This window comes from Bidens hawaiensis, unplaced genomic scaffold, assembly GCF_021521415.1.
Source record: "Bidens hawaiensis isolate Kalapana, Puna unplaced genomic scaffold, B.hawaiensis_p1.1 tig00032179_1, whole genome shotgun sequence".
Taxonomy (NCBI): domain Eukaryota; kingdom Viridiplantae; phylum Streptophyta; class Magnoliopsida; order Asterales; family Asteraceae; genus Bidens; species Bidens hawaiensis.
This window is the reverse complement of record NW_027495477.1, coordinates 26159-44083: the sequence shown is the minus strand read 5'-3', so window position 1 is coordinate 44083 and position 17925 is coordinate 26159. Positions and strand designations below refer to the sequence as shown.

Sequence of the window (17925 nt, the reverse complement as noted above, 5' to 3'; positions counted from 1 at the left end):
ACAAAGCAATACCGTGATGAGGACAATTCTTGATCATCATATTGAATCTCTCAAATGCTTCATGAAACATTTCCCCCGATTGTTGTTGGAAGGTTCTCAGACTTCTTCTCGCATCATTGGTCTTTTGGGCCGTGTAAAATTCTTCTAAAAATCTTTGTTGCATCTCGGCCCAAGTATAAACAGAAGCGGAAGGCAAAGTGTAAAACCATCTCTTTGCCTTGTCTTCCAATGAAAACTGAAACAAAACCAACTTCACATCATCCGATGTAAAACCTTGACCCCCAATTGTGTTGCAAATGGAGTCATATGCCTCCAAGTGGAAGTAAGGTTCCTCCGTTGCTAGACCTTTATACTTCGGAAGACTTTGAAGGGAATTGGTTCTTACTTTAAAAGTCCTCCCTTGATTATTGAGAGGGATAACCACCGGAGACGGATTATTAGTAATTATGGGTCGGAAATGGGCTTCAATCCCCCTAACCATATCTCTTGCGTGCCTTCTTGGTACCCCCATTGGTACTCGTGGTTGACCCATTTGCCTATAAACGGGCCTTGGCTGCACAAACTGTTGTTGAAACTATGGTTGGGGCATTTGTCGTTGGAATTGTTGATCTTGAGGTTGCCCTTGCGGTTGTTGAATAACCGGTGGCGGTTGAACTTGATTAACGACAACCGGTGGTTGTTGTTGAACTTGTTGTTGAACCAGTGGTTAAGCTTGTTGTTGAACAACCGCCGGTGGTTGTTGTCGATTAACCTCTTGCAACGGTTCCGGTTGATGCCATTGACCATAACCAAAATTTCCCAGATTTACCCTTTTGCTTCCATCACCTCCCACGTAGTAACCTTCCACTTCATACCCCTCAAATTCACTATCAAACCCATACCCATAACCGTCACCTTGTGATCTTGAATGTTGCATAAAAGGTTAGGGTTGATATTGGTAACTTGATTGTGCTTGTTGAAAGGTTGGTTGTTGATGTTGTTGGGATGATGACGATCCAAAAGTAGGAAAAAGGTTGGTAATAGGTGACAATGTGGATGATGTTGCATAGGTGTATTGAACAGTGATTGGTTCGGTTGTGGTTGGTGGTTGATCACTTGATGTTGTAGTAGTGATCGATGGAGGTGGATTTGGTGGAGGTGTAGTTGGGTTTGTTTGACCTGAAGTGGGAAATGGTGAATCCATATTGTTTGATACGGTTGGAGAACCAAGAAGCTTATTCTCCCTAAGTAAGACTCGGTTTCTTCGGAGTGTTCTGTCAATCTCGGGATCAATTACTAGTGGTGATGACCTGTTAGAGCTTCTAGTATGCATAAACCTGTAGTTACCTGCACACTAACACAACCAGCGTAAACCCGAAAATAACACAAAAACTACTAAAGCTAACACACGTTGCGCACTACTCCCCGGCAACGGCGCCAAAATTTGACGTGAGTTCGTAAACTCACTCAAAAATAAACCGAATACAACTAATTAGATAGCGGTAAGCGGATATCGAACACAGGGAGTTTGTGGAAAATGTATTACTAAGTAGTTTTATAATTAAACTATATTATACTAATTGCAAAAAGTAAATTCAATGATTTGGTTGTTTGATTTGAAAAACAAAAAGAACTAAAGCAATAAACGAGTTTTAATCAATATACGAAAATATGCCTTCCCTCGGTTTCAGGTTTCCATGAATGTTACTGTTAATGTTTAAACTGAGTTCGTGTTTATGTAAACGATTGAGATAATTGAAGATCAAGTACTTGGATTATATAACACAAGGTAATCACTCAAAAACCAATTAGTTTATCCAACCCTAAATCCCTCCCGATTAATCTCGATTACTTACAAAACCAAGAACTGACGGTTTAGAACATAAAATTGATAAACTAACAATCTATCAACCAATACACAAACACCATAATAACTAAATCAATAAGATCAAATATTATCTCAGAAATTTTCTAAACAATTAACCGAACAAACATAGCAATCCTTACAATCCGAGGGAAAACACGAAGGATTTTAGCCGAGCATGATTCGGCTTGTCATCCCTTCGATTATGATTGTCATACAAATTGAAAACAAGTGTTTAATGATTACCACACTCACAATTGATCAAGAAGATCTCAAAATCACCCTAGGGTCGTCCTTAGATGAAAAGATATGATCAAGATACCAAAAGCCGTCCAAAAATACATGTTATATGGCAGTTATAAAGTGCAGCAAGGTGTCCACCGTAAGCTGCGGTGGCTACCGTAGCTTACGGTGGCTTTATAAATCCGACGGTGGCTTGAGTCTGCCTTACGGCGGCTATATTTCTTCAACGCCACCGTAGCTTACGGTGGGTACCGTAAGCTACGATGGTCTTCACACCAACTTCTTATTTTCTTGATATTTTCTTCGTTCCAAGTCCATTTTCGCCACCGTTTTCGCCTACGTTCTCGTATATCCATCATCTAGCTTTTCATACCTGCCATTACACAAGTAAACGTAGTTATCTAATTCAACAAAATAAACCAACTAAGCTCATGATTATTAAGGAACTTAAACCACTTAAGGGTTGTCCCATGGACCACCCGTCAGGGGGCTGCGGTTTTAGGGTGGTGGGCGGTGAAATGATGGATATGGTGTTCGACGGAAACCTGCAACTCGTTTTCCGGCGATTAAAGGATTACTTCGAATCGCTGCTCTGTTGTTAACGGTGGAACTCGCCGGAAAAACACGGAGGCGGCGACAACCACATTTGAGTTTGGGGTTTTGGCCAACAACTACCTCATTTGAGTTTGGGGTTTTGACATGTAGTGATGAGGGCGGTGAGGCTGGTGGTGGTGAAGGTAACTAGGGTGGCGGTGGTGGTAAAGGTGGCGATAAAGGCCGGAAGTGGTGGAGTTCTATGGTGGTGGTGTTATCGTGTAGACAGTGGTGGTGTTTGTGTCTATGTGTGTGGGTGTATGTGTATATATACATATTAATAGTATTTTTTTATTAGGTTTTTATTTTTTTAAATATGGTATTTTTTTTCCACATAGCATGTCACATCAGCCAAAACATGCCACGTCAGCAAAAAAAAAACTATCTGAGTTAAGGTCCGTTAAGTTCGGGAGTGATATAAGAAAATAAGTTACAAGTTGGGAGTGATGGGAGACAAATCGTTAGTTGGGAGTGTTATTATCCAATGAGTGAAAGTTGAGAGTATTAAAAACCAATATCCTTTAAAAAAGTATGATTGATAAGGGATAGGTGTAACACAAGTTTAAAGATACAAGATGAGTGATGCAGAAAGTAATGAGTTGACGATAATATAAAAGTGAATTATTGGTAAAAAAAACATAGCTTTCTAATCGGCATCAAAGTGGAATTGAATATTTGGGCTGGAGTTCGCAAGGTCTCAAATTTGAATATGATTTCAACCGGTTTTATGGCAGTGTACCTTTGAACCAAGACCAACTATGAGGTAGGGCCGGTTGGCCAATCGACCCCGACCAGACACCTCTATAGGCCCGATTTTTTTAAACATTATATATATTTTTTTAAAAAAAATATGTATTTCTAATGTTTAAATCCAGTTATCAACTAATTTAAGGCCCAACATTTTGCGCCCTCGGCCCAAATAAATTTCACGATTCTTTGAGACGGCTTTTCTTTTAACTAGAGGTGTAGAAAACCATTTTTTTGTCAACCAAGCCTGTTTGATCAAACCATGGTCAAAACCGGTTTGACTTCAACCGGTTTGGTTTTGAAACCGGTTTAGGAGCATGAAAGGTCGAACTGGTCCAAAACGATTTTGTTCGTTTTAACCAGCTTAAACCAGTTTTTTCTCAAACCGGTTTGGTAGTTCAAAAGGGGAACCAATGATAGAACCGGCGGACTGAGTCAATTTGCAGTGAACCGGTTTCAAAATGGGTTTTTGTATATTTCTACTTTGAACGACGGGTTTTCCCATGAGATGATGTGTTTGAGCCACCCGCTAAGCTAAGGACATCTCCAACTCGAAGTGTTTCTATATTGGGCTCTGAATAAAGCTTATATTGACCACTAGCCCATATACTAAACCAACCAACCCGGATCCAATATTACTCACCCTCCATTATCTCACTCAGTCAGAACCTCTTTTCTTTTGTTTTGTGGATAACGCTCCTCCGTCTGCAAAACATCCGATCATCACTGTTTCAAATTAACATTCAATAAGATGTCAATTTCATCATCTTTAGCAGCACCAATGTTCCCTTTATGCAATTCCACCTCAATTTCTTCAAAGCCCAAGCTGTCTGCCCTACATGTCATCCCAAATGCCTCTTCATTAACCTCCAAGATTCAGTTTCAATCTCATCGTTGCTCCACAACTAGGGCTTTTGCAGCTCCTGAAGCCTTGGAACAAACCCTTGAGGTATAATTGAATTTCACTTCTGTTTATGTTTTTGCACAGTTTTATGTTGGTTGAAATGATGTGGGCTTGTTTGGTTTGATAGGCTGGTGTTCCGGAATTGTCGACTGGGATTGCGGGCTCGGATTCGGAAAAGGTGTGTTTTGACAATATAACTAAAGTGGTTTGGTTTGGTTGGTTAGCTGTTTATAGGTTGATTGGGTAGAATTAGTAATACATGGTGTTTGGATGTGTATGTTTTTGCAAAATTCTGTTTTGACTGTTTGGCTAAAAGGCTTGTGATTTTCTGATTAATGAGTGAAAATGATACAATGTGGAGATAAATAAATACAAGAATAAATTGTTTAATCTGATTGTGATATTGTTCAAGTTGCTTGCTATAAGCACCTTCAAAATGCACATTTTAAAGCCCCGTAGGTATAAATAGGAGGCCAGGGGTTCAAAACCCCACCGTGTACAAATATTTAGTTGTTCAAAACTATGCAGTCGATATCGCCAATATATCGGTCCTTTGTTAAAATATCGGCGAGAATATCGGTACCAATAATATCGGTGATATTGACCGATATTGGACCGTTATATCACCGATATTCCCGATATAAGTGTTTTAAGTCTTAATTATCAATATTTAGTGTTCAATGTTAGTGTTTTAAGTCTTAATCAGTTCCTACTTGCTACGATTGTTTGGGTATTGCAAGTTGCAAAAGGTTAATTTGTTAGTGGTAGGAGAGTATACTTAACTATTAGTGTTAAATTGCTATATATATGGATTTTAAATGATATTAAAATTACGGATATCCCACCGATATCTTGTCGCGATAACCGATATCTCAGATATCGGTCCTTGACCAATATCCGATATTTTTTCCGCATTAACTGCTTAGGTTCAAAATAAAAAAAGGCCCTGTAGGTATATATTTTACATTTCAATATTCAAAACTTTGGCATAAGTGCATATTCTTCATAAGCACTATCACCATTTTACATTTGTCGACCACATTTTTTAAGGTTGTTTCATGCTTTTAAGCATGTAGTTAGAGCATTTGGGACGTTTTTGAACTTGGTCGTTGTAGAAGAGAAGTATCGATCACATATTATTGTGTAATTCACATTTTTTAGAATGAAAGTTCGTGTTTCAAGTTCTTTGTGGGTCCCGTTTTTTTTCCTCATACAAGATAAACTGGACCCACAAGATGAAAATGATTTACAAGTAGTGACGAAATGGATTCAACAAAGCGTGCTTCATGTAGCAGCAGGATCGCGTGTTGATCAATGTGCTTATAATGTATAGTAGCTTAGATTTAGTAATTTTATTGTTTCTCAGGTAGCACCAAAACAGAAAATTAGGATCAAATTGAGGTCATACTGGGTGCCTTTAATTGAGGATTCATGCAAGCAGATCATGGATGCTGCTAGAACAACAAACGCAAAGACCATGGGGCCCGTGCCATTGCCAACCAAGAAGAGAATATACTGTGTGCTTAAATCTCCTCATGTTCACAAAGATGCAAGGTTTCACTTTGAGATCAGAACCCATCAACGGCTCATAGACATTCTACACCCGACTGCACAAACCATTGACTCTTTGATGCAGCTTGATCTTCCTGCTGGTGTTAATGTTGAGGTTAAGCTTTGAAAACATCTTTGGAGTTCCTTTTTGTTATGAAATGCTTCAACTTAACACTTTTGTGTAGTGAATTTGTTAAATGTATCAATGTGTTGATTAAAGGAATGATGTTTTGGTAAAGTAGTTTGTAATTTCTTAATCTTGAAATGATGGATTATGCATTTAAAATTTGGTTTTAGACCACAAGTGAGTGTCTTGGTAGTTCATAAATGGAGTGCTGAATCGACGTTCATGTTTCTGTACAACTGCACTTTTCAGTCTCTTATATATTCATCTTCTTGTATTAAAAATGTTGCATAAATAGACATGTTAAAATCTATACTATTTAATAAATAAAGTTTTCTAAATGTTACATGTTATCACTATATTGATCCTTACAAAATTTTCCCCCATCTGTCCCATATTAATACATTTCTCTTTTTAATATTTTATTTTCAACTTTTAATAATTCCATCTAATTTAAAAGAATTAATATCATCATAAATATGTTAATTTGTTTAATATAAAATATATTGCATTAGTTATTAATATTAGATTTTTATAACAAACCAATACGAAACGGGTGGGTTTCTTTAACCGGTTAAATATTAAACATTGTTCATGTCAAAATAGTTTAAGATTAGAATGAGTTTTGATCCACGAGTTGGTTTAAAAAAGTAGCCATTTACAACCATGTTTTGATATAGAAAATAATAAAGAAATAATTTATGATTTATAAATTTTCTAACAACTTTTTATTTTCAAATTGCGTAATGTGTAACTTTTTACCATATAATATATCTTTATGTATGTGATACATTTTTTTTGTATTTCATATTATGTTATTATTTAACAAAAAATTACTCATTTTAACCTGTGTGGTACACAGGTAACTAACCTGGTATATCAATATATGTATCTAAGTATCTTTCCATTTTAAAAATTACTTGCTGTCAATTTAAAATATTTAAACATACAGATAGAAGCTTACAAATGTTGAAAACAAAACTCTGTACTAGCGGTTAATAACATAAAATATAATTTTCAAGAGTCTTATCTATGTAGAATAATGGTACGTATACCAAAGGTTAATTAAATGTTGTATTGAAAGGATATCGAAAATAACTAAATGACTGAATAATATTTTGTACTCTAGAGATCCCGTTGTGTCATAGGCACTTCTTCTGGACCATGCTGGCCTTGATAACACCAAGCCAAGTCGCCAAGATATGAGATACCTATTCATGACTGTAACATCTTGAATTACTGAACACAAGTCTGAGTAAGTTTATCAGTCAACTTTGAACCAATTACAAAAATTGCAAAACTTAACTAATACAACGAACACAAATTGATGATATGATGTTAGCGAAACACATTTTGAGCTCAAATTAATTATATGAGTAAAGTTTATCAGTTACATTCTTAGTTTGCTTGTTCATTGGTGGAACTAATTGCAACAAAATGGCAATATTCATAATTTCCCTGTGTTCTTATGACAGCTGAGCTTGTGGACGATGTATTACACTTAATGGTGCAGGTGTATTTTTTATATTTGGATGGAAATTTTATCTACCCTATAGCAGATTTGGATATCTTAATTCATTGATAACAGTTCACATGTGACACTTTCTGTTTTCCCAACACAGTAGGTTATAGGGGTTAGAAGAAAAGGATGAACCTGACCTGAACCTGTTCTGCTGAGCGTTGTTCTGGGCTGGAAAATAAGAAAGATAAAAGACTCAAATGAGTTTTTTAGTGAGAGAAACTAGAGAGAAGATAGAGGTAAATATATAAGAATTTTTTATTTCTTTCCAAGGATGAGAATTACACTAGGGGGAACCCTCCTTTTATAGGCCAAGGAAGGGTGTTCATGACATCATTGCTTACATCACACTAGCAAATTACATCATGGCTTATATCACACATTACTAGATATTTTAATAAATAACCTACTTGCTAAAACCACTTTAAGAGTGATTAAGCTTTATTTTTAAGCACACATTAAACAAACCAAAAGCACACAAATATGTTACAAGAACTTCTTCTTCTTCTTGGATACTTTTACTTCCATCGGGAATCTGGGTGCGACGGATCATCTTCGTATGGATCAAAATCATCTACAAGATGAGCGTCTGCATATTGGTCGTAGGCTTCTTTCCAAATTTGTGAATATGGATCGTCATTTTCCCAAGCATTTACTCTGTTGAGCACATTTGCAGGTATAGATTCTGGCGAGACGTTGTTTGCATGGGCAAGGCATATCCGTGTATCTGTGTACTCCTTTGGAACCCAGTATTTGTAATTAGGGCTAGTAGGCTTTATGTCTGACCATGAGTGTGTGAAACAATAAGGAGCGTGTAAAACCAATGACTGCCCGTCTCTACCTGTTGATGGAGGAATATAACATCCTGGTCTTCTGAAGTATACAATACAGTGTTTCTTCTTTGAGGATGTAATTTCTTCAATCCACTGATGCGGAGTGAGGAACCATTGTAGTAAGGTGAACGTATTTTTGGACTTTTTCGTCATGGGTTCACACTAACAATCAATCAAGTAAGGGAGAAGTTTCTCTGAATTGAAGGACATTGCAATTGTGTGGGATTCAAATAGATACCAGAAAAAGCATAAAGCTTCTTTTGGTAGATCATAAAGATCTTTGATATGGAAAATATTCATGAATGGGTAGTCGTGGTGGAATACCAATCCTTTCATGAACAGACCATACTTTTTCATGATGATTGTAAGAAATCTTTTGTAGCACAATTGGGAACGTTCTCTCAGGGCATGTTCTGCAATTACTTCGATAATTTCTTCTGGAACATTTTTGTCTTTGAGTTCTTCTACAAGTGGTTTTGGGGAGCTAGAAGAACCTGGGTTATTCATCATGAATAAGGTTGGAAGGATATGGGGGTGTCTGGTGTGTTGATGCTTTGGAATGATATGGGGGTGTCTGGTGTGTTGGTACTGGATTTCTGGATGCTCTTTGTATTTATAGGCCTTTGGCTTGTACTCTTTTGGTCTTGATAAGAAGTCAGCAAGGATATTATCTTTTCCTTTAATATGTTTAACCGTGAACTTCCATTGAGTAAACCAGTTTGCCCATCTCAACAGTTGTGCTTCTGGGAGAATCTTTTGTTTGAACTGTAGCATCTTCGGAAAAGCTGACATGTCCATTTCAATAAGAAAATTATGACCAATTAAGTGGAATTGAAATTTCTCGATTCCTTTCTTAACTGATAAGATTTCTTTATACGTGGAATGGTAATGCTTTTCAAATTCCTTGAACGTGCCACTTTTATAACCACATATTGTTCTGACACCCTTATCGTCTTCAACAAGCAAGACTGCCGCCCAATACTCGTCACTGGCATCTATCTGTAAGACTCGTTTGTCTGTTTGTGCAGGAATCTTTAAAGGAGGCATCTTGTCAGCAAGCTCCTTTATCTGTTTGACAGCTTTTGTTTGGATTTCAGTCCAAGTGGGGGGACTCCTTTTCAACATGGGGAACAGGTGGGCTGTATGGACAGACAGCTTTGGCAGAAAATCTGCCATATAATTGACTAACCCGAGGAACTGTTGGGCTTCCTTTTGTGACGTCAGCTTATCTGGAAATTGATAGAGCTCTTTGGCAATGTGTGGTTGTGGTTGATACGTGCCTCCTGTAATTTTCATGCCAAGAAACTCAATGGAAATTACTCCGACCTCCATTTTCTTTTCTGATAGCATTATCCCGTATTTTTGAACAATGGAGTGGAACTTGTGTAGCAACTCCGCATGTGATTCTTCATCTTCTGAGAATAAGATAATATCGTCAATGTAAACCAATGCATTATTGAGGATTGGCTCAAAAATGCGTATCATCGCCTTTTGAAAGACTGACGGTGCATTTTTTAGCCCAAACGGCATCACTTTCCACTGGTAGTGGCGATTCGGGATGCAGAAAGCTGTCTTTGGCCTATCTTCTGGATTGATCCCTAGCTGCCAGAAACCAGCTTTGAGGTCAAATTTTGACAGAACTTTTGCATTTACCAGGGACTGGAATAACGTCTTCTTTTGAGGGAGTAGGAATTTATTATCTGCCAAGAAGTAATTCAATGGCTGGTAGTTGATAACCAATCTTAGTTTTCCTCTAACTTGTTCGCTTCTTTTGTTGACATAAAAGGCTTCACACACCCACAGGGATGTTGTTGACTCAATTAGATTTTGGTTTACTAGCTCTTGGCACTCTTGAATGGCTAAATTCATATGATCTGGATTCATTCCCGAATGACTCGCTCTTGTAGGGTTTATGTCTTCATTTTTCTTAAAGAGAAGAGTAACGAAGAATGATTCGTTTAGCCATAACGGGGAGCTGTGCTTTTTGAGGAACTCAGTATGGCTATCAGCACAAGAAGTGTGAATGATCCTTTCTTTTATTGCTTCAATAGAAGATAATGTGGAAACCATGAATATTCTTGGGACGGTACTCCATGGTTTCAAAAACCTCTCGTATCTGAGTCCTCTTTTTCCATACCTCAGATCTCTTAATTGGTGTAGAACATCAAACCCTAATAAGAGATCTTTTCCATGACAGTCTAAACCTAGGAATCTGTTTTTGATTGTACACTTAGGGAAAACCCGTATGTATATAGGAATGCTTTTCTTGGTAATTACAAATGAATCACCACTTGCTGCAACAAATCCTTGATGATGTGGTAGCCAATATTCATCAGGGAGAATCCTTGGGTCTAAGACCGAAGCTGCGGACCCAGTATCAAAGAATGCAACGACCGGAATTGGTCTATCATACGTGCTGGTGAGGATATGAACTTTGACTATTGGTTCAGGTACATCTTTTTTATGTTTGCGGATCTTCCGATTGGAGTGTGGTTGTGTCATGTAACAAGGTTGTAAGCCGGTTACGGGCTATAAACCAGTTATAGGTCGTAGGCCAGTCACAGCTACAGGCTGTAAGCCAGTCACAGGCCTTAAGCCAGTTACGGGCTTTGGAACCTTAGGATTATTATCCTCTTCCTCATCAGGGTAAGAGAGAATGACCGGGCTGCTAGCAGACATCGGACCACTGGCTGGAATTGGCTGGTCGACAATTGTTAAGGAATCTTCTTTTTTGATTGGTGGTTCATGACGAGATATCATCATGATATTATTTGTGGCTACCATCATAGTGTCATCTCTGACCTGCTTGTCTTTCTTAGAACTGCTTGACGGTTTATGGTCTGTGCTGCTTGACGAAGCACTTCGGTTTGAGGATGACTTTCTTACTCTAGCTCTGATCTGAGCTTGTTCGTTTGCCCATAGGTTCATTGATGGTGACGTTTCTGACCACGTGTGTATTGGTAGCGGCTGTGGCTCAAAAGCTGTTCTGACGAACGGAGCACTTGGTAGCCTCCATGGATCATCTGCCATGGTTTAAGTTCTTTGTTGCTTGTGCTGCTTTTCAAGGTCTACAAGCTGGGCTTTGAGGAACTTCATCTCCGCTTCTTTCTGGGCTAGACTGTTTTGAGTCTGTGGGCCAGGAGCTGAGCTGACTAGCTGGAGTAATTCATTATGAAGACCAAGCTTCTTGGTCCGTAGCTCATAAATGATACCCTCCAAAGTCTGCACTCTGCCAACCAAGCTTTCTTGAGTTTGGCTGAACCTGTTCTGCTGAGCTAAGATGGCTTTGAGAGCGTTGTTCTGAGCAACTGCTAAGATGCATATATGAGTGGTTGTAGAAAACTAAAAGGAAAAAGTCATTCTCTTCAATCCCACATCGGCAGAGTGAAGAATGCATATATGAAAGGACTGCCTATGTAAACAGAGGCCCAAGAATATATCAAGCATACCTTTCTCGGCCTTTTGGCTAAGATCAAGTGTAGTATCTGTTCTTATCAGTTATATCTGATATGTGAGCTGAAGAAACGTGGATCGACTCACTGGTAGACGATCTACTTTCCTCGGGTGTGATTATGCTATTTCACCGATGGTTTCTCTTGGATCTGGGTTCTTCCACCTACAAAATGAACAGCACCGTAAACTTACCCCTCAGAAAGGGACAGGGGGGTCCTCTTTGGGGTAACCCTCCGGTGTGAGAATAAGTATTTGTGGAGAAGATAATAATATGTGAGAGTAAGGAATTTGGAGTGTATTGCTTAATAGCTGAATACTCTGTGATTGTATGTTATCAGATGATATTGGATGTGATATGATGTCCCTCTCCTTGTGGAGTTGATGCTGTATTTATAGTGCTAGGGTTTCCAATGATTGGGCTCAGACCCAATTAGGGCTTTGTTGGCCTCTTCTAGTAGCTTTGCGCCACGTGTCCTTTGGGACACCTGGTGCTTTTTCATTGGTTATAACCACGTGGTGGCACATAGGTTTTGCTGAGTTGTCCACCTTTCATTGGTGGCTGTCAACATCAGCATATTCTTATTCCTTAAAAAGATACCTTCTGGAAGGTTGTCTGACGTGCACAATCAAGGTTGCCCTAATCCTGATTTGGATAAGGACGAGGTTGATTATGTGCATGTGTGATATGCGCCAATCCTGATGATGCGCGAGGGCTTCTCTTTATTCTCACGCGCAGATGTTTCATGCGCAGATGTGATATGCACGAGCATGTGATATGCGCCGCGCGCTGATGCGCCACGCGCATATGTGATATGCGTGAGCATATGTGATGCGTGAGCATATGTGATGCCTGGGCATCTGTGGTGCCTGGGCATATGATGCCTGAGCATGTGTGGTGCCTGGGCATATGATGCCTGAGCATGTGATGCATGAGCATATGTGATATGCGCCATGCGCATAGGTTTTGGCTTTGTGCCTTCATAATGTCTTGATTTCAAGCCTCTTGTCTATATCTTGTGGGTTGACCCGCCTCGCTCGGTGTTGAGGCGGGTACATACCTCTTCAAGCCCCCCCAGTCTAATGTGTGTCTTGTCTCGCGCGAGCGAGGTAAGATAGATGTTAGACTAAATAGTTTGCTCTTTTAGTAGGGGTTTTGTCTTTTTCTTCTTATTATTCATCGTTGCGCGAAATTCTATCCTTTTAGTTGAAAACGAATCGTCCCTGTACGTGGTTGGTTGTTGCTGACATGCGTCAGTGATGGAGACGTGTCAGACCTTTCGTGTGCTCGAGGTGCTACAGTTGCCTTTCGTGTCCCCTCAAATAGTGTCAGGGACACGTGTCGCGCTCGCGTTGGTCTGTTGGTGCGAGTGGTGGCGCGTGAACTCTGGCAGCAGCTGTACAGTTTCTTTTCGTGTCCCCTCACACAGTGTCATGTACACGTGTCGCGCTCCCGTTGGCTTACACCTGCGAGTGGGGGCGCGTGAAGTCCGATCAGCACCAATTCTTCTCTCTCCTGGGCCTATAAAAGCCAGCCCTTAGATTTTTATTTCTTCATCTTCTTTGCTGTTTTATTCTGAGCTCTTTTCTTTCTTTCTTTCTATTCCGATTACGTGTCTTCTGCTTCCAGGTCTCTGTTCTTCAGATCATCCTTTGTCCGTTTTACAGTTGTATGTCTGATAGCTCAGACAACACAACCTCCCCTATCCATCGCCGTGTGAAATCGTTAGTGATGTCTACATTGAAGAAGACCGGCAAGGGGAAGAAGGCTGCTGAGGCCTCATCGGAGGAGGTAGGGAGGACCAAGGCCGTGAAGAGGTGGAATGAAATCCCCTGCAAACTGAGGCAGGCCGATCTTGACAGCCTTATCGCCTCTCAGGGTTTTCCCCCTCTGTTTGGCTGCATGTTGCCTGGGGCCGGGCAAACGGCGGCGGACCCGCCTACCGGCTATATATCCTTGTATTGCCATTTTTTCACCCACTGCAACCTTCGTCTCCCGATGACAAGGTTTGTGGGTGCGCTGCTTAGGTTCTATAGGATTCATATATCCCAAGTCCATCCGTTTGGACTTGTGCGCATGACTCATTTTGAGTTCATGTGCAAATCTCAGCGCGAGGAGCCCACCCCTCGGCGCTTTCAGTTTTTTTACAAGCCCAAGATCCAAGACTCTTGGTTCTCTTTTATTCCTCGCAGTCAGAAAGTGAAGTGCTCCACCGTTTCATTCAAGAGCCTTCATGACTGGTCTGAGAGGTTTTTTTACATTAGGGCTGGTGTGATCCCCATCCGCATGACCATGCGCGCGATCTCTTCTGCGCCTGCGGATGTGGGTGTCGTCAAGAACCCAACTGGCGCCTGGGTGAAGAAGTTGACTGCTGAACCATCCCCCGCCAAGAAAATTTGTGAGGAGGCGCTGGTGCGGGTGGGTATGAGCAGGAGGTGGGCTGACAGCGCGACTGAGCCCGTGATCCAAGTTGACGGCTTGTGTAGTTGATCTCATTGCATTACTTCTGCGCGAATACTTATCTTTTTGCTGATATCATTTGATTTGTTTTGTGCAGTCAGCAAGGAGTATGTCCACGCCGCCTATGATGAGCATATGGAGGGTGGCTCCGTCGCGCTGGGCGCTGGTGAGGTTGGCTTCCCCGATCGCTTTGATGACATGTTCATCCCTGTTGATCTGGGATTTGTCTTTGACAGCGATGCGCCTGGTAAGCCTTTGTACTTATGCATTTTCTTTTATAATACCAAATTTTGTTAACACTTCTGTTGCGTGTATTGTAGATGCGCTCGAAAACTACGAGCTGGAGCTCGCGGAAGAGGAGGAGGAGGAGGAGGCGCCCAACTAAAGCGTAAAGCTAAGGGGAAAACTGGCGCGGGGGCCAGTAAGAAACAGAAGAAAGATGTTGCCCCTGTTGTTCAGGATCCTCCTACTCAGGCGGGGGGATTTGGGAAAACCCAGGAGTTTACCACCAAGGTTTCCTTGTCTTCCCTGCCTCAAAAAGTGGGCAGACCTCCTGTCCACCTGAGGTATGGTGCCACTACCTCCTCCCTTCGCGCGGCGGAAAAGGGAAGCGGTGTTGCGCCTTCGACAGGTATACTTTGCTTATCCTTTGCTTATCTTTTATGGTTCTATGAGCGCGATTCTGATAGAATTACTAATGAATCTTTGCTCACTCAAATGTTTGTAGAGCCGGCGACAGCGCAACAAGATGCCGAGGCTGCGCCGGAGGTCGCTTCGAAGTCCCCTGTTTTACCCTCAAAGAAGGGTAGAATGGACTTCATGGCGATGTTTGCTTCGCGAACGGAGTTGCGCCAAGGTACGTATTGCGCTCTTTTTTTCTGACTTTCTTTTAGATCAAGTCATGAACCATTTCTTGTTGTTGACTTTTTCATAGAAGCCGTAGCTGGCGTACAAGCTGCTGGCGGCACTCCTGGCGCCGGTGCCAGCGCCGTTGGCTCTGCTCCTGCTCCTGCAAGCGATGAATCTCCCCTCATTGGGATTACTAAGGAGCAGGAGGCCGTTTTGCGCGCCGACCTGGCGGCGTCGAGACCTCCCTCACCTCCTCCTGCGCACAGCCCTCCTCGCGAGAACGATTTTGGCTCTAGGTCGCAGGAGAAAAGGCCTGTTTCCGAGGAGGAAGAGGAGTTTGAAGTTGAAGACTCCGACCACGGTCGCGCCAGTCCTGCAGCGCCACGAGGCTTCGCGGCTGAGCCTTCTCGTGGGGCTGGCGCTGACTTTTCTGCTTCATCCCCGCAGGTATATGTTATTTTTTGCTCCGCTACGCGGAATTCCATCTTAATGTTTTGATGACTTAGATAATTACTTTGTTTTTGCAGGAAGCCGATCACATTTACCGCCCGAGATGGAATATTACTGAAGACAGCACATTTCAATCCATGGGTGTGTGTGCGGAATTCTGGGCTCATGCTGTGCCTCCATCTGAAAGGAGGTTCCAGGAGGACCGCGCTCGCGACGACTTGCTCAACAATCATATGTTTGCTGGGTCGGCCTTCTTTGCTGCCTCCCAAGAGCTTCGCTATGATTACGTAAAAGTACGTGATGCTCTTGCGGAAGCCAAGCAAGAGGCTAAGGTGTCTGCTTGGCATCTTTCTGATGCTCGCGAGAGAGCTGAGAAGCTCCAAGCAGAGCTCAGTGAGAACAGAGCAAGTGCCAACAGCGCCTTCGTGAAGCGCGGTCATGAGCTTCAGGCTGCGCGAGAGAAGCTGCAGGCGGCGGAGGCGGACGCGGCCAAGTACGCGCGCAGAGCGCGCGACTTGGAGCAGGAGGCGGAGGCGCGTGACCAAGCTCTTGTCCAGTCTATCACTGAAAAATCATCACTGGAGAGTGAGGTTGCGCGCCTGAAGAAGGAACTGGCGTCCGCGCAGGCCGAGAAGGATGAAGCCCTGGCGATGGCAGCTTCTAGCCAGGAAGCACTTGATTCTGCGCGGGCGGAAAAGGAAGAAGCCTTGGCGGCAGCAGCGTCCGACAAAGAGGAGCTAAAAAAGACTAAGGAAACTGTTGAGTTGTTAAACTCTCAGGTTCCTGCCCTCGAGACGACTGTTTCTTCTCTCGCGCAGGATCGCCAATGGCTAGTCTCACAGGGCATGACTCGTTGCGCTTATGCGATGAAATATTCAGACGAGTTTCAAGCCCTTGTGATGGATTGCAACGCTGCCGCGCGCTTGGTGGGTCGAGCTGAAGGGTTTAAGGATGGCTATGAATATGGGATGCTGAAGAAGAACCCATCCGAATACCCTTATCAGAGCGACGTTGCCTGCGCGGACATGGCCGCGATGGGGGAGAAGTATTTGAATACTCCCGTTCCCATCCTTGGGCAGGTATTTTAACTATAATGAGATTACTTTGATTTATTTTCCAAGTATTTTTTCTCATATTTTTCCTTATGATTTGCAGATATCCGAGCTTGCTGACCAGCCCGATCTTGGCGCGCTAAAGAATTTACTTGACGAGTGCGAAGGGGCTGGCGGCGGCGATGATGGCGCGGGGAATACTGCTCCTGCTAGCGGCTCTGGCGTGGCCAAAGGATCCGCTCCTGACACTGTTGTGCTAGAAGACTCCATTCAAGATGAACAACTTGACTATGGTCAGTTTGGAGATGATGAGGAGCAGGCTGCGCCAGATGCTGAGGGCGATGATGAGGATGATGAAGAGGCTGATGTCAACGTGGAGACTTGAGAAGCCCCTCATGTTTTTTATTTTTATTTGTAGTTTGTATCTCATCTTGTAAACTTGTAAATTTCAATGCTTTGGAATGAAATTTTGTTTTTCCCTTCTTCGCATCTTGCGCATTCCCATTCATCTCTTTATATCACATGTTTGCTTGTTGAATATAAGATATGCTTACACGTTGGAATAAGAACAAGGTTGTAAGGAATTTATTATACTTAACCCTTGTCATATTGTAAGTGATTTTGCCATATCTTGATTATGTTGACACGTGTGTTGGCGTTTTCATTATTCCTCTTTTGCGCGACGTTTTCGCGCATGGAATTATGAGTTTTTTAGCCTTTACGTGTCAATATGTGTTATTCAGATATCCATTACAATTTCATGCGCGACCTCGACCTGAGACCTTAACAACTATGTTTTGGCATTCGCTTTGCCTTAGTTGTGCTTAGGTATTTTTATGGTCAGTCTGCGCAGCATGTAGGATGGATGTTGTGAGTGATTTGAGCTAAGGCTCACATTATTGGGCTAAGGCCCTGACGTTTTAGAGTTAAGACTCGTTAACGCGTTTGAGCTTGAAGCTCGCGCATGTATGTTTTACTTCGTTTTATTTCATTTTGATGTCAATACAATGTTGTCATATTGCTCAAAATTAATAAAGGGAAGTGTGAAACATGTATGCAAAAGGTAATAGAATTGGGCTAAGGCCCTGACGTTTTAGAGTTAAGACTCGTTAACGCGTTTGAGCTTGAAGCTCGCGCATGTATGTTTTACTTCGTTTTATTTCATTTTGATGTCAATACAATGTTGTCATATTGCTCAAAACTAATAAAGGGAAGTGTGAAACATGTATGCAAAAGGTAATAGAATCCACATTAAGAGAAGATAGCGCGTATCATTATTCATAATGGCTTAAAAAGCCTTGATTA

General features: G+C 41.7%; 1 protein-coding gene and 1 pseudogene across 1 annotated transcript; both read left to right on the top strand.

The window, feature by feature from the left end:
* Positions 1 to 4169: 4169 nt before the first annotated feature.
* On the top strand, positions 4170 to 6316 carry LOC143583236 (small ribosomal subunit protein uS10c-like). Its single transcript, XM_077065597.1, has 3 exons — positions 4170 to 4376; positions 4459 to 4509; positions 5698 to 6316. The coding sequence occupies exons 1-3, from the start codon at positions 4179 to 4181 to the stop codon at positions 6007 to 6009; spliced, it is 561 nt and encodes a 186-aa protein (XP_076921712.1). The 5' UTR covers positions 4170 to 4178; the 3' UTR covers positions 6010 to 6316.
* Positions 6317 to 11803: 5487 nt separating this feature from the next.
* LOC143583240 (U2 spliceosomal RNA) lies at positions 11804 to 11918 on the top strand (annotated as a pseudogene).
* The last annotated feature ends 6007 nt before the right edge of the window (positions 11919 to 17925 follow it).